The sequence below is a fragment of the Falco biarmicus genome, chromosome 10, assembly GCF_023638135.1.
Source record: "Falco biarmicus isolate bFalBia1 chromosome 10, bFalBia1.pri, whole genome shotgun sequence".
Lineage (NCBI taxonomy): Eukaryota > Metazoa > Chordata > Aves > Falconiformes > Falconidae > Falco > Falco biarmicus.
In genome coordinates, this window is record NC_079297.1 from 5,746,740 (window position 1) to 5,763,069 (window position 16,330).

Here is a 16,330-nt window from a genome sequence, read left to right on the forward strand (position 1 = left end):
CTGTCCCCCCTTTTTGTCAGGGGCCTTCAAGCACTGCTGTATAGTGCCTCGTTCTGTCAGATAGTGGCAATATGTCAGAGTCTGTGCAAAGCTGAGTAACGGTTAGAGCTCTTCAACTAGTAAGTCAAGATGCTGAACAGCCCCAGACCTGAGCCAGCTTACAGTAAAGACCAGGAGACAGAAGCTAGCCCTTAAGTCAGGGTTCAGATAGCTTTGTTTCCCACCTTACTTCTCCCACTCAGTGCTTCAGGCAGGTACCCACTGAACTGAATTTACAAAGCAGATGATCTCTGTAATGCCATTGAAGGCAAGGACTTCTTACAATAGCCTGACATTAAGCAGCTTTTTGTAGGTCCCAGGGCTATACTCCATTAGCTGTAATGGGCCAGGGCTTGAAGCAACTCCTCCCGAGGGGCACAGGTTGCTCCATTCACTCCACTCCCACTTCTAGGCTGTGGTTCCATTGATCCTGCAACCAGCACTTGCCTGAGCTCTTGGCAAGCACAGCTAATGGATTTCAGGGTGGGGATGCACAGGCCAGCAGTACAGAGATAAGCAGAGGAAGGTCACAATACAGAGGAAGCCTGGCTTCACTTAATTAAGAGCTATCCTTTTAACAGCCCTGCTGTTATCTGGAGTGCAGATACCTGCACTGTTCAGCTGCAATTCATTACAACACCTCTAAGCAGCAGCAGTCACCATCTCTTCCCCCTTTCAGCAACAGATACGCTGTTTTGTACCTTATTATCTCTGAGACTCCCCAGCAATACCACCAGGGAGGCAAAGATCAAGCACAGCAACAAGACACACTACTTCAAGCTCAGGGTCACTTCTGCTCCTATCTCCCCTTCTGTTCCAGCAGTGGTGCAGGACACTTCCCAGGTGGGCAGCTGGAGCATATCAGAGGCACACCTTCATTCATCCCTTCCAAAAGCCACAGCAACTATGCTAGATTGGAGACTCCTGATTTGCGTTGGCATTGCTGCTTCTGACTCAACTCCCTGAAGCCTCAGACTTCCCCAAGGAGTTCGGCCAGATTGCTACTCTGAAAACTTTCCAGTATCCTCGGGGATCCAAGCTCCATCTTCACATTTTACGATAAAGATTTTAAAGACCTTGGCCCTTGTTCACAGCCTTTCTTAGGCTGTTCTGATGTTCCTTGGCCCAGCTCTGCATTCCCTCTAGCTTTACAGCTGTCTTCTCCAGCCAAGCTAACTAGGATTGGAGGTGGTGTCACAGGCATGTCTGACTGTCCTGATACATCTGAAAAAAAGGTGCAAACAAGCTAGCCAACAGTAGAATGAAGTTTACCAGTACAGTTCCATTGCAGCTCCTTATATGCATTACACACACAAATACACATCTTTTTTCCACTAGAGACAAAGCATAAAAGCTTCCAGATGGTTACACTTCAGGAGAAAAAAATATATGGGACCTTCACTGAAGTGGCTTAAAGTCGTTCATAAGCATCTTACTGAGCAGGAGATGCCCAAACAGTGCACAGTTCAGGCTGAGGCATCCACTGTGAGGAAAAGAAATATTTAAGGAGCTCAGAGGAAGAACTGGCAAAGCAAAGGCAAGAAAAAGCAACGATGAAAAGCCCCAGGGAAGAGTCCCAGCTGAGCAAACACCATGCAGGAGCAAATGTATAAGTGATTCTATTAAAATGCTGGAAGGAAGACAAGAGGTAGGAGGGATGACTCAGCAGTGAGCCGAAGCGAGGCTGTGATACAGCACAGAAGGAAGATTGAGACCGCAACGCCGGCACACAGGTTGGACAGAAAGAAGGTAGGTGGTGCTGATGGAGATGTGCTCCTGTCAGCTCAAGGAAGCAGTCAAGTAAGGTCAGTACATCAGCCTCAAGTACCAAGGAGCCCCTAGGGACAGAAATGCCTTTCCTAACTAGGAAGAGCAGGGCATTGAGGCCAGGATGATAACACCACACTCTGGGAGGGGTCCGGAGAGCAGAACACAGATTAGATATTAGGAAGAAATTACTCACTGTGAGGGTGGTGAGACACTGGCATAGGTTGCCCATTGAAGCTGTGGGTGCCACAGCCCTGGCAGTGTCCAAGGCCAGGCTGGATGGGGCTTGGAGCAACCTGGTCTGGTGGAAGGTGTCCCTGTCCATAGCAGAGGGGTGGAACTAGATCATCCTTAAGGTCCCTTCCAACCCAAACCACTCTGATTCTAGAACAGGTCCCAGCTACTCCTGCGAGCAAGGAGCGTGCCAGTGAGATGCGATGTGGTTATGAATGTTTTCAGCGACTCCTTGAAACTACTGGTCAGGCACACACATTGGAGAAGCAGCTTTTGATTTACAGGTTGCTCTACAATACCTCAAAAGCTGGGTCTTGTGCCCCACAGACACATACCCACACGGTGTGGTGACTGGCAGAAGACACCCGGTGGCAGTACTCCTGCAGGCATGCAAGGTCCATTACAAAAGGAAAACCACAAGAAGATGATGCCCTTTGGAGGGAAGTTAAAAACAGCGAGAAAGGATAAAATCCAGGTTGATGGCATGAAATCTGCTTAAAGCCATCCTTCTAGAGAGTCAGAAAGAAAGAAGGAATCATGAGAGCCTGTTGGTTGGCAATTTGTTCATTTAATCCTGTATGTCCCTGCTTCTGAGCTCTCAGGACTGCCGCCCCACCAGCATCACAAGCTTCAAACACTAATTACAGCAGCCTGACCAAAGTCCATCGCTCCACCTGTGTGAATCAGCAAAAAAGTATTTGCTGTCTTTCTGCAAAGGGAACTAACCCATGCTTTGGGGGTGGAAGCATCGGTTCTTTATTAGCATCAGCTACAGGAACAAATAAAACTACAGAACCCAATAAATTCACTAAAAATGGCGATTCATTTTTAGTTGTCATTTCCTGGGCAACTGAATTGGGCTGGGTTCCACACTACACTTTACAAGATGCTTTCAGGAGCGAGAAGAGAATTAACATGGGATTTTTTTTTTTTTTTTTTTAACAGATGCAGGAGGAAGCAATCCTGCAAGGTTTACAATAAACAAAAAATAGGATGGGGCACTGAAGACAAGCCAGGGTCACTGTTCAGGCACAATTCCAAAAGCACGGTGAGGCTGCTGCTGCTGTTCTCCCAAGGCAACGTTCTCAGGGCTCACTCTCAGTCCTGAAGTCTACAAGAAACAAAAAGGACACAGGCGTTTTTCAACTGCTAGAGAAAGAATTTCATCCAGACAAGATGAAATTCACCTGAACTTGGAGTAACAAACAGTTTCCTTGAGAACATAAGTCAAGGAAATATTATATTCAAAGGGGTACATGAGAGTCTGAATTGCTTGTTAATGTATCTGTCCCAGCCCCAGCAGCAAGGGCTAGCTCTCCTAATTAAGCTCACATAGAACCATAACATTTTACAGGGTACCTATTGACAATGTCCTGCAAAAAACCACTGGGAAGTCCCAGGAATGATGATGCTGGTCCCCACTAGACCTACAGAAAAAGCAAGGTCCTTTCCTTTCTTCCTTTCTGGTAGGCACAGTCATTTCTCTCATCAACAGAGGAAAAAAAAAGACCAACACACAGAACCATGTCTCTTCAGTATGATGAAGGAAAATGGAGAATGCATTAAGACATGGAAAAAGGGAATTTTACAGTCAAAGATATTTGCGTTGCCCATCAAGCCTTACTTGGTCTGGCCAGGAAACCTAATCCCAAGTTTGAGAGAGAGAAAGCAGAGACGCTGAGCACACCCACGCCTGCGAGGGCTGCCTGCACCTACCTGCGGTCACTGCAGGAACGCCGTGGCACTGCTCTTGTGCAACGTCTCCGAAGCCTGGTGCGCCTGGAGAACAGCCACCGCTTCCTCCATCTTAGGAGAGAAGGCACAAAGGGAGGGGGAGAAGTTCAGCAGGAGCACCGCACAAAAAACGCAATATTCCCGGTCCCGAGCTGGCCTCCGCGCAGACCAAGAGGTAAAGGACTCAATTATAAAATCCAAGTCACTGCTTCTGCAGGAGACTGATCAGCCCAAAGACCTCTCTGTCTCTTCCCTAGGGAAATGCTGGGACATCTCTCCTTTCTTATAGCAGCAGAACTTCTGTGAGAGAGATCGGAATTCTCCATCGGTGAAGCTGCCTGACACCACGCAGCCAGAGCCCAGGCTCCAAAAAACATCAGCAAGAGGTTGAAAGTGAATCCTGTCTCCAAGAAGCAACAAGGAGATGCAGTCAATTCACTGCAACTATTTTGATGGGAACCAAAGCTAAATGTTCACCAGGATTAAGGAAACCAAGGAAATGCTGTAAAGAGGCAGTGTTTGCTTGGTTTCTATTCTCAGCAAACAGCATCTCCCCATCTTCCTGCAAGCGACACCTACCCAGGTTTTCCCCTCTCACTTCCCAGCCGCCCTCAGAGCTTGGCCCGTGCTTTCAGGAGCTGCTCTGAGCTTCTCCTTTTGATGAAGGTGTGCAGGCATTCAGGCACTGGGTGGAATGCGATCAACCCAGGATCCTTTCTGCTTGCTTTTCCACTCAAAAAAAAAAAAAAAAAAGCAGCGACTTGCTCTTCCGATGGCTATCAACATCATTGGCCCATCTTGTTGGCAACGATCCCCTTTCCTTACAGCAGCACGTAGCTGCTAGCCCTTTGAGATGCTATTTTCTCAGGCACAGAGTGCCTCCTACCTTGGAGCTCAGGGAGTCGGGAGACTCCAGGAGCAGCAGCAGCTCAGAGTTGTCCATCTCCAGCAGCATCCCAGTGATCTTGCCAGCCAGCGAGGGATGCGTGGCGTGGATCAGAGGGTAGAGGCGCTCACCTGTTCCAGACACCAGGGAGGACATCAGCACTATGCAAGAATTTTAGCATTTTCAAACACAGTGCAAGCCCTTCCACCCTCCCAGCTCCACCCTTTCAACTGAAAAGGGATACAAGGGTAGCGACGGTGGTGAAAAATCACTGCTCCCAGCAAACCTACTCCAGCAGGCACCTGCTGTGGGAGCAGGGCAGTGGAACAGTTAAGTGCTGCCCGTGCCTGCCCACCAGCATGCAGGTGAAGGGGCCCGCTCCTGCAGGAGCGGTCTTCTCCTCGGGAGGGAATAGCTGGTCCATGAGCTGCTGTGTTTCTGCAAGGCCAGTGGAGCAGGGCAGCCTCCCTGCAGCAGGGCGAGCGATGCCCTCCCATGCCACAGGCACCAGCCACCCCACCAGCAGGACGCCAGGTGGCACCTGAAACCCAAGGACTGCGCAGCAGTGCTGACCCCAGCACCTCCACAGCCACCACACCGTTCATCAGTGCCCGAGAGCGGTGATGGAGCATGGCCCAGAGTCCCGGGGAATTGCAAATGCACTGGTGCAGCCTGGCAGCACAGGCAGGACAGGGCTCTGCCTCTTCTGTGGAGCTCCACCAGACACTGTCTTACTGCCAGGCAGCCAATACAGACAGGGAGTGGTTTTACTGCTTCCCTACCCTTCCAACACCACCTAGTTTTTTTAATTTTTTTTTTTTTTTAAAGCAGCATAACATCAGAGCAATCCCACAAAGGCTTACAGCTTCTCCTGCCAGCTAGGTTTTCCCTGGTGCATGCAAGCCCACACGCCCTCGCAGCCAGACCTCCTCCCGCAGAGCGGCAGTGACACTCACCTATCATTTGCTTCTGCTCCTGCGGAGGGGCTGCTGCAAGCATGGATGCCGTCAGCGGCTCCTGCCCCTGGACATGCACAGCAGGTTCTCCCACCTGGAGAAAAACAAACAAAAAAGAATCCAAAGAAGGGCAGCAATCAAAGGCTAGAACTGATGTGCAGGTTCCCTGGCTTGCAGGAACGGTGCTGGTCCCCGAGTGCTGCGGGGCATTTCACCCTCCCAAGATGCTGATACAGATTCTGGCATTGCCCGTTTGTATCCAAACACCAATTCCAGGAAAGCCGGAGCCGGGCATTATGCTGCGTGGCTACTGGATCCACAGCCCCAGTTACCTCAGCAGCCCCTGGGAAAGGTCCCCATGGCACCAGTCAAAAACAGAGCCATGGGGCCGCCTGGGGCCAGCGGCCGCATGACCCCAGGGTGGGAGCAGGAGTGACACACACTGCGGTGGCCGGCCCGAAGCCGGGACCCTGCCGAGGGGTTACCTGTGGCGCCACCACGGACGGCATGTGCCCCATCGGCTGGACGTTCCTGACGGCCGAGGAGTACTTGTACTGCGGGGTGCCCCGCAGCAGGGTGGGCGAGGAGGACACCCGAGTGCTGACCGTCTGCGTCCCGATGTTGGCTGCAACAGGGACAGGAACGTTTGTAAGGAGGAACCCATTAAACAGATGGCTGTGCCAAAAGGAGGCTGAAGCCACAAGGGCACCGTGCTCAGCCAGAGAGCCTGAAAAATCTCTCTGTGGGGCTCAAAGCAGCCCCCGGGTCAAAGGCAGCTTCCCTGGGACAGGCAGGGCATCGCCAACCTGCCCGCTGGGCTGGGGTGATCTGATTTTGTGCAGAGGGCAGAAGAGCTGGCAAAGGCACCTATGCTTCATTGCATCTCTCCAGAAACGCCCGTCCGCATCAGCAGCCAGAGGATGGGGACAGAAAGGGCAAGTGCCTCTGTCCCCCAGCTCACCCTGGCTTCCCTCCTACAGGGACACGAGGGTAGAGGAATGAGGGGACAAGGACGAAAGGAGAGGGGACTGGCCAAACAAAGTCCTCCTGGTGCCCCTGCTTGCTTCAGCAATGAGACACTCAACACTGAAGGTGACCTTGGGCTAAATCGCAGAGCTGGGAGAGCTGCAGGTAGATGCTGCCCCTCCAGACGGTCCTCTGTTTTGGGGGACATCACCCACTCACCAGGTGAGCAGCTTCCACCCAGCACCACTTAAGCCTCTCCTCAAAGCCTGTCCACAGAGGAGCCTCGGGGAGGAGGGGGCCATGCTGCAAGCCCTGCTCAGCATCCTCCTCTTCCTCACCCAAAAGGCAGAGAGGTGACAGGACAGACATGGGGATGAAGCACTCATGGGGTGAGGAGTGCTCTGGGCACCACGTGCAGGACAGCAGATTGGTCACTGCCCTGCTGGAGCACAGCCACCCCATGCTGGCTAGGCAGAGGAGACACCTCAGGACACAGGGACAGTCCCGGCACAGCCAGGCACTGGGGATGCCAGAAGGTCTGGTTCTCAGGCCACAGCACCAAACACCTCTAACACAAGTGGGTTTTACTGGAGGCTTGGCTTTGGCAGCAGTTCAGCCAGAGCCTGTAGGAACCTCTGCTTCTGCCAAGAGGTCCCTTCCCAACGTCCACCTTGGACTGAGCGCTATGCCTAGGGTGCCATGGCTGCATCATCATCATCATCTTTAATGAACATATTCAAGAAGCAGCACCCAACAAGACCAATCTGCATACTGGAGACCTGTCCCATTACCTGGAAGACCACAACCTTCCCCAAAAGGTACACACTGATTTACTGCAGACACTGCTCCAGTCCCATCACACCCAAGGGCACCACCTGGACTCCTCCACGAGCAGTCCCACAAACTGAGCCATCTCCAGAGACAGACCCAAGCTCACAGCAAGCACCTTTGCCAACGCACAGCCACTGTGGCTACATCCAAGCTGGGTCCTGCCCCCACTCACCCACTCTCTGGGCCTGGGGGGGCACACGGGGCACCTGGGTGGCAGCCTGTCTCATGGTGCTGATGTTGGACAGCAGGCGCCGGGGCGGCACAGCAGCCCTCAGGATGGGGGTAGCTGCAGGATACGCTGTGGGAGAGATGGGGTACGTGATTAATAAAGCGTCTTGGTAGCAAAGGCATGGAAGGAGACAGGGGGGGAGCGACTGTGGCTAGGGAAAAGCTCAGGAGCATCTCACCTCTGGGGTCAACCCCAACATCTCATCCACCGGTGCCCGTCACCAGGAGCCCTGCACCAAACCCTTGTGCACTTCTCCAGGCAACAGCCCCCCATGGCTACATGCTTTGTGGTGCTTTTAGAGACCCTCAGTCCCTAAGTGAGCCCAGGTCACGCCGAGAGCCCCCAGGGACAGACAGGCGGACTCACAGGGAGGCCGGGAGGGCTGCGCACTCCAGCGAGTGGCAGGACGGACTGGGACAACTGGGCTGGGGCTGTAGAAGGTAGCTCTGGTTTGTGGCTGGGAAAGGAGAACACATTATCCAAGGTGACCGGGGAGCTGAGCTGAGTCAGATCTAACCCAGAGCATCTCAGCGGCTGCCAGACAAGCCAAACCCCACGCTCTGCAGCGTGCCAGAGTGCTTTAAAGATCAACCAGGCATGCTGCCTGCATGTCCTCCAGCAGCTCCATTTAACTCCTCCCCATGAGCCTTTGCACCTCTATAACCCTTCTCCCTCCTCTTGTTTCATCGGCAGACTTGTTCTCCATGCTCACACCCTTCCACCAAACTCCTCCTTGGTTCCTCCTCTGAGGAGCGGTCAGTAGTTACTAAATCCTCAGCGCATCACCAAGAGCGCCTGTGCCCCTGCAAGGGGCAAGCCCTGCCGCTGAAGCAGAAGCCCAGCGCTGATCCCACCGAGTGCCTGGGTTGGCACAACCCGGGATATGCTCCTCATCCCAACTGCCACCTCCCTCCTCCAGCCCAGGGCAAATTCGGGTCCCCGTGCAAAGCTGGCATTCGGGAGCAGGGACTCACCTGGGGGATGGGGGGGATGAAGTACCCCGGGGGGGGCTGGAAGGAGCCCAGGAGAGGGCCAGGCAGGGCCCTCATGGTGGCTAATCTCTGCATGTACTGGTTGGTGAGGATTGCTTTCCGCTCCTCTTTCCTTTGAGCGAGCGCAACGTAGAGAGGCTTAGTGCTGACGATCCGCCCGTTCATTTCTGTCACGGCCTTGGTAGCCTCTTCTGGGGAGGAAAAACATACAAACCCAAACCCTTTGCTGTGGCCACCCTCTGTCATCACCTAAAATTGGATTAGAACAAGACAGCTAAGTCCACAGATCGCCGCAGCACCCGCAAAGCACAGCACGGAGGGGGACATGTGGGACCTGCCAGCCACAGCCACCCCACCGCAACCCCCGTGTCCAGGTTGGGATGGATGGGGCTGCACTTGTGGGGCTTCACGGAGAGGTTTCTGTGGGGAAGGGGAGGATGCACTTGGGCAAAACCAGTAGGTTTGGGAAAAGAAGGTGGCAGAGTCTGGGCCAGCCTGACATCCACAGCCTGTGATCTGTGCCCCAGCCCCACAGGGCCAGCAATGCTCTGGTGCTTGGTGCCAGAGGAGCCAGCAAGGGCTGGGGATCAGTGGGACACTGTCCCTGCCCAAGAGCCAGGCAGCATCTTTCACTGGCAGCTAGCAGGTTGCAGGCAGCTGACCTTAAAGCCAGAGCATCCCTCCACACCTGTACGCACAGCATTCAAGAGAAGCTCAGCACCAGAGTTGGTGGCAGGACTGAAGCTTTTACGGTTTTTCAAAAGGCAAAACACCAGCCCATCACCCCGCTCTCCCCAGACTGAGGTGGCTTGTGGGTCATTTCCATTTGTACCAGTGTCACATCAGTCCCAGACCACAGGGCAGCTGTGCAACGCCTAGAATGACATGGCTTTAAGGTCCTGTACCCTGCATCTCACTGGGGCTGGGGTAACTCAGCAAAGCTACAGAGTATTTGCTGAATCAATAAGCTCCTCAGGACAGCGTGAGGTACAAGTGACATGTCCTTCACACTTGGCCTGAGGTACAAGCCATCAGCAGGGAGCCATAACTCAACAGGATGACAATCCCGATCCATTTCCAAGGGCTGAGCACGCCAGCCAGCCAACCCTGGGAGCCCCGGTGACAGCCCCAGTCCTTCACCTTGGCGCTGGTGATGGTGCCATAGGGAGAGAACTCCTTCCTCAGCCTCTCGTCATCTATCCCATCATCCAGGTTCTTCACATACAGGTTGACCCCCTGCAAAGAGACAAAAAAGCAGCTTGGGCTCCTGAGGTTTACAGCAGCTTTTCAAGCTGGGTGTGTTTCACCAGCAGCTCAGCCGGAGGGTGGGACATCCCACAAACACGTCCTCTCCAGAGCTGCCACAGGACCAGTGACACAGAGAGGAGCCAGGGCTGCATACATGCTCCATTTGCAGGCAAGACACCCCGAGGGAAGAGGGCACCCAGACTATTGCTGCGAAGCTGCTCCAAAACCTCAGGGAGCTGCCTCATTTCCAGACTAATATTTTAATTTCTAGAAAAGAGCAGATGCATTTGTTCACCTGCCAACATCATCCTGGGTTTAGATCTCTGTCCTCTTTCCTGATGCTGCTTCCCAGGACATCATCAGGCAGTGACTGGACTCCTGTGCAGGTGTTTTTCAGTCTTTTTTTTTTTTTTTCCTCCATTGCAGAAGGCACCCAGCGCTGATCTGCTCCGGAGAGCCCTGTGCTGTCCCCAAGCCAAGGATGTCCCTGGAAGCCTGGGGCACATCCCTGGTGCAGACCTGCAGGATGGAACATCCCGCTCTCCCCTTACCTGGTACCGGCTCACTCGCTCCTGCTTGATTTGCTCAAATTTCCGCTTCAGCTCGCTCTGGCGCTCCAGCCGCTTCTGGGCTCGGCCCACGTACACCATCCGCCCATTGATCTCCTTCCCGTTCATGTCGGCCACCGCCTGCCAGCGGAGGGAAGGGCCCTGAGCACCACAGGAACCCAACGCCATGGCTCTGCTCTTCACCCCCCACGAGCAGAGACTTTCCCAGGCAAGGGCAGGGAAGCAGCTCTGCTCCCCTTTGCCAGGTCCTGCCCACCCAGACACCCTCCCACGCCAGCAACCAGCCAAGCACGCAGCTGGTGAGGTTCTCCCCGCAAGGAGAGGTGGGAACATCAGCAAGCGACAAGCTCGGGGCTGGGACAGCAGACAGGCAGTGAGGAGTTTCTTGCCTTCTGGGCTTCTTCGTGCTTCTCAAAGTTGACAAATCCAAAGCCCTTCGAACGGCCGGTGTTGTCCATCATGACTTTGACACTTAGTGTCTTTCCTGCAAGAGGGAAGGGAAGCAGGTGTCTGAAGGAGGGTGCCCCCCCCCCCAGGGGTGCTGCTGGCACACAGCACCGTGCTCAGGAGCCACCATGAGGTGCCAGCCCCGTGGACGGCAGCAGCAGCACAGAAGAGCCAAGTGGGAGCACAGACAGCAGGATCCCTGCCTCGGGAACACGAGGTGTTGGTGGATGCTGCTCTCACTGCTCTCTGCTTTTCGGTTTCTCCAGCCAGTGCACTGAGTTCCTTTGGCCAGAAGCTCCCATCTCCTTTATGTATGAATACATAAATTGGGTTCGTATGAAGGGTATTCACAAATTAACAGAGATAACAGTGGCCGAGCACAGAGAGTATGGCCCATGGGTTGGTGCAGCCCTAAACCCTCTCACAACAGGCATACTCCAGTAATGGACTAAACAGAGAAGCTTTTTTTTATTATTTTTCTTTTTCTTTAAGTTCAAACTCAGCATCTCTTATTCCCAGGGCTCCTAGAACCAGACAGCATACTGGTCTCCAAACAATTTAAAAAACTAACAAAACAAACCCTCCACATTTTTATTACCCATGGAAGTAAAAACCTTTTTCTCAGGAGAGCACCTAATAGAAGTTACCCTCCATTGTGGCAGGAAGGTGCATGTAATGACCGCTGTGGCTTAAATTGTCAGGACCTTTGGTGAGGGGGTGCCTGAGCAAGGCAGATGCCACTGAGCAAAGGGGCTCAGCGTTGCAGCCAAGCACTCACCCCAGCTTTCTTTGCAGTTGCCCCAACTCCAGTTTATCAGACACGAGGAGACTTTGCTTCAACAACTGTACTCACCAAACTTGGAGAATATTTCCCGCAGTCTGTCGTCATCCATGTCATCACCGAAGTTTTTGATGTAGACGTTGGTGAACTCTATCGCCCTAGCCCCAAACTCTGTCTCACGCTCTTTGCGGGATTTGAATTGGCCAACAAACCTGAAGGGAACAAGGAAAGGGACCTGAAACCCTCCATGTGCCCTGTAGGGCGAAGACGGACATGGGTACATCTGTCTTGGTGCAGGCCAAGAGAGATCACGTCACCTCAGGCCATGCTTTGCTCACCCATAAACCCACCATGTGTTTCACATCCAGCAACTTCAGCACGTCCCACTCTGGTGTTCCCCTACCCACTTGGCACTACTGAAACGAGGAGAGTAGTAACACAGGGCACAGCCCCACACTGGGGATGTCACCCCAGGAGACCCCAAAGGGTGCCAACAAGTGCCAGCTCTCTTCCTCCAAGGTATCCCCAAGCCCCTTGGGCAGCTGCTTGCCTCAGCAGGGACAGGGATGTAGAGAATAAGGTGATGCAACGTAAGCAGAGAGCTGAAGAACAGAATCTCTTGCTGCCCAGATGATCTGATGCTGACAGCCGAGATGGAGGACCAGCCCTGCTTTGCAGGCACTCCTTACACTGCCTCAGCAAAGCACACAGCCTGGGCTTGGGCTCCTTCCCCACCACCAGGAACGGCTCCAAACCACTATCACACTTCCCCCAGCACTGACCACAAGTGACTCACTGCCCTGGAGAGCAGCGCAGCCGCCGTGCCCAGCAGGGACAGGGAGAGAGAGAGCAGCAGGAGGGAGCAGCCTGAGCAGGGCAGGCGCTTGCTCCTGAGCATGCACCAAGGCAAGGGAGGAGCAGAGCCAAGGAGACACTCTCCTCTGGCACTTACACCTTCCGGTCATTGAGCAGCATCCCATTCATGGTCTCAATGGCCCGAGTTGCTGCCTCGTGAGTCTCAAAGTGAACGAAGCCATAGCCACGGGATCCGTTTTCATCACAAACCACCTACAAACACAGAGCAAGGAGGAAGGGGATGGGTGGGAAAGGGGAGGAAAAAAAAAAAGAAAAAACCCTAGAGCTAGGCACTGGTTTTCTCCATGTTTGCACACGAGTAAGTCGCAGGAAAACCCACCCTCATTTCCAAGGATATTTGCCCTCCCTGACACCCTGCCTCTGCTGCAACTGAACTCTGTTGGGACGTTGGCAGCAGGTCAGGAGCCGGGCAAGCCCAGGGCCAGGTCCCCAGTGCTTTGTATGATGCTCAGGAGCTTGCGGCTCACCAAGACACGAATGCTGGTGACACACTGCGTTCAGACAGGACAACACACAACGTCTCTATGCAGGGACTGGGAAAAAGGAGGGGCAGGGAGAAAAGCCCCTGTTCCCAAGGGAGAGTTCTGGCTTCAAGGCAGGTGAGAATTAGAGGAAACTTGTTGGGAAGCGAGATGAGAAAGTGAATTTCAGCTGGCTGGAGAACACGGGGCAGCTCTGCAGGCAGCCCTTTCCTGCAGGGCCCAGGGGCACGTGTACCTTGCATGACAGGATGTTTCCAAAGGCCGAGAATGTGTCATACAGGGCTTTGTTATCAATGGAGTCATCCAGGTTCTTGATGAAGACATTTCCAACCCCTGACTTCCTGAGCCCAGGGTCCCGCTGGGACCACATGATGCGGATGGGACGGCCTTTGATCACCTCAAAATTCATGGTGTCCAGGGCTCGCTCAGCTGGCAAAGAAACAAGTATACAGGGGGAGAGAGGAGGGTAACAGAGACAAAGCCCTTCACATCCTACAGCAGCTCAGACAGGCACAGGAATCAGGGATACTGCTGGACAGGGGTTCATTAACTTAGATGAGGCAGGCAGCTCTGCCTCTCAGGGCAGCAGGGCCAGGCAGGGGTTGCTCTCCTCTACAGCCGCATCACTCCTTTTTTAAAATTATTTTTTTCCCCCTCTCCGAAGCATGTCCATCTCCCACAGGATCATCCATTTCATTGCAAGCTCCAGTTTGGCAGATGCCCTGGAGACCAAAATCCTTCCCGGGTGGATGGGTTGGGCAACTAGCCCAACACCTTTGCATCACCACTGCCTCGCCTCGGCATGAAACACCTTTCGGTTACAGCACTATCACCGTGACCACTGCCAGGAGAGAGACCTCGCTTCACACCATGAGCCAGCGGGCGGCTGGCTGCCCCAGGGAAAGGCAGAGGGGGTTTTGCTGCCCTTCTCCATCAGCTCATGGAGGGAGGTAACTTGCAAGGCACCTTCCTCCCACCGCAAACCCAAAGCCCAGCTGCCACATCCTTTCCCGGTCTCTAAGAAGAGATGGGAGTGGGATGGGTCACCACCTGCGAGCAGGCTGGGATTAGTTACAACCCAAACTCAACAGCAACAGAATATTGCCCAAGGCCCAACGGCTGGCGCACCCGTTCAGATGATTGCTCCCCCCTTTTCAGCCGCCTGCCCTCCAGCCCTTGCGCACCCGAGCCCCCAGGGGCTGCGTTACTGGCAGCGTACCATCCACGGGCTGCTGGAAGTTGATGTAGGCATAGCCCAGCGACCGGCGCGTGGCGATGTCCCGGCAGACCCGGATGGACATGATGGGCCCAGCAGGCGAGAATTTCTCATAGAGCATGGCTTCGGTCACGTCAGGGTGGAGGTCTCCCACGTAGAGGGAGGCTAAGGGGTAGCCAGGGCCGCTGGCGTTCATGGTCAACCACAAATCTCAGCTGTGGAGGAAGACAGACCCAAGGCTACAGGGCACAGGTTTCAGACCACACGCAGCAAGCACAGACGCACACTGGGGCTGGCCCCACTGCAGCAGCGCAAGCCATGCCCTCCCCACCAGCAGCGGCAGGACCAGGAATGGCCCAAGGATGCTCCAGTTCCCAAATGTTTTAGGGACGTTTCAATGCTGGTGCAAGAGGCAAGGTGAGGTGCTCTGCACATCACAGCCCTCGCACACCCGGGGAGCGGCCAGAGGGACACACCACACACCAACATGCCCCTTTTGATGCTCAAAAGCCCAAGGTAAATAAAACGGACTTTAACTCCTCAGAAGGTAAACAGTCCTGGGGACCTCCAGAGCCTGCTGTTTTACACACACACACACAGAGCCCCCTCCAGGCAGCTGCCGAGCCGGAGCAGAGCCGGGGGGGCACAGGTTTGCCCCGCTGCATGGCACAGCCCCCCCGAACAGCCCCGCACCCCTGCGGCCAGGCTCCCCCCAGCCCCTCCACCGCCAACAAAGCAAACACGGGCTTTCAGCCAGCTCTGCCCAGCTCCCCAGCTTGCTGGCCAGGCCCCCAGCGCAGGAGAACTGGTGCTCGGCCTCTCGCTGGTTTTAGCTGTGTGGAGCTGCTCGGGGAGGTGACCGACCATCGCTGCTGGAGAACACAGAAACGCCGCCGCTGCCCTGGGAGCTTCCAGCCCCGCCCCGGGGCTCCTACCTTAGAGCTCCAAAGACCCCGGACACCGGCTAAGGTACCTGAAACACGGCGCCCAGCGGAGAGGCGCGCCAGGCACCCCGAGCCGGACACCGGGCAGCCCCGCGGGCGGGGGGACACCCGCACATCAGCCCCCGGGGCTGCCCCGCGCCGCGCAGCCCCCCGGCCCCGCAGCAAGGCCGGTCCCGGGGACGGACAGAGCGGGGCCGGGAGCGGGGGCTGAACACGCACAGCCGGAGCGGCGAGGCTCGCCCTGCCCGACCCCGCTCCGCCGCTGGCGGACAGCCGCAGCCCCCGCAGCCCCCGCCCGCCCCCCCGCACCGGGCTGGGCGCGGAGCCCCCCCGCCCCCGCCGCCTGCTCGCCCCGGGAGAAGCCGCGCTCGCCGGGACGGGACGGGACGGGACCGGACGGCCCAGCCTCGCACTCACGCCGAGCGCTCCGGCAGGCTCGGCTGGCAGCTCCGCTCCGCCCCGGCGGCCGGCAGCGCCCGCCTCTTCCCGCGGCCGCCCCGGGGGCGGGACGGGCCCCCCGCCCCCCGCCAGCTGCGGCGCGGCCCCGCCCCGGGCTGCGCCCAGCCCCGCCGCACCGCCCCGGGCCGGCCGGGATCCCTCCCCAGGACCCCCCAGCCCCCGGGCCGGCCGGGACCCCCCCCCGTGCCCCTTCACCCCGTGCCCCCCAGCCCCACAGGGCTGCCGGGTTCAGGCAGAGCGCCGGCGGCTGCAGCCCCTGATTTCGCAGCCCGGCAGCTGCCCCCCTGTCCCCGGGCTCCCCAGGTATCGGCAGGTGCTGCAGCCCACCCCCGGTGACCTCCCAGCGCTGCACGGGTTTTTCATGAATTTTCATAAATCACCTCCAAGCTCTGGTAGGTAATTCCCTGAAGTTAAGAAACCCCGGCAGGAGCCGGTAAGATACACAGCTGGGTACAAACCCCTCGGCATTCCGCACACCTGCGCTCCCAGACTCGCAGCAAGCCCCCTCCGTGCCCAACAGAGACCCAGGGGATGCAGAACCTGGTCCCTGCCGTCACCTAGTGTCCGGATGAGTGTTGTAAGGTCACCTTCATCCAGAGAGATCACAGCCCAGCTGTGCTGGACATCACGGATGTGGACGGGAGGAGCCGATTTGCCACTAAACAACTTGCTGT

General features: G+C 55.8%; 1 protein-coding gene across 1 annotated transcript; it reads right to left on the reverse strand.

Annotated features, from left to right (window-relative positions):
* Positions 1 to 154: 154 nt before the first annotated feature.
* PABPC1L (poly(A) binding protein cytoplasmic 1 like) lies at positions 155 to 14,877 on the reverse strand. The gene is made up of 15 exons (XM_056354211.1): positions 14,257 to 14,877; positions 13,273 to 13,466; positions 12,632 to 12,747; positions 11,752 to 11,891; positions 10,841 to 10,935; positions 10,434 to 10,571; positions 9,775 to 9,870; positions 8,617 to 8,883; positions 8,009 to 8,099; positions 7,586 to 7,711; positions 6,102 to 6,241; positions 5,617 to 5,710; positions 4,661 to 4,791; positions 3,757 to 3,846; positions 155 to 3,151 (listed from the first exon to the last, which is right to left on the reverse strand). Exons 1-14 carry the CDS (start codon positions 14,447 to 14,449, stop codon positions 3,763 to 3,765), a joined length of 1,905 nt encoding a protein of 634 aa, XP_056210186.1. The 5' UTR covers positions 14,450 to 14,877; the 3' UTR covers positions 155 to 3,151; positions 3,757 to 3,762.
* Positions 14,878 to 16,330: the final 1,453 nt, after the last annotated feature.

What these genes read in the sequence shown, in the direction of transcription:
- PABPC1L (XM_056354211.1), bottom strand. Translation starts at nt 14,449, where the DNA reads ATGAACGCCAGCGGCCCTGGCTACCCCTTAGCCTCCCTCTACGTGGGA. An exon ending in AGCACGAAGAAGCCCAGAAG is followed by an intron (nt 10,572 to 10,840) that starts GCAAGAAACTCC and finishes CTCCGCTGGCAG; the next exon opens with GCGGTGGCCGACATGAACGG. An exon ending in GCACCATCACCAGCGCCAAG is followed by an intron (nt 8,884 to 9,774) that starts GTGAAGGACTGG and finishes ATCCAATTTTAG; the next exon opens with GTGATGACAGAGGGTGGCCA.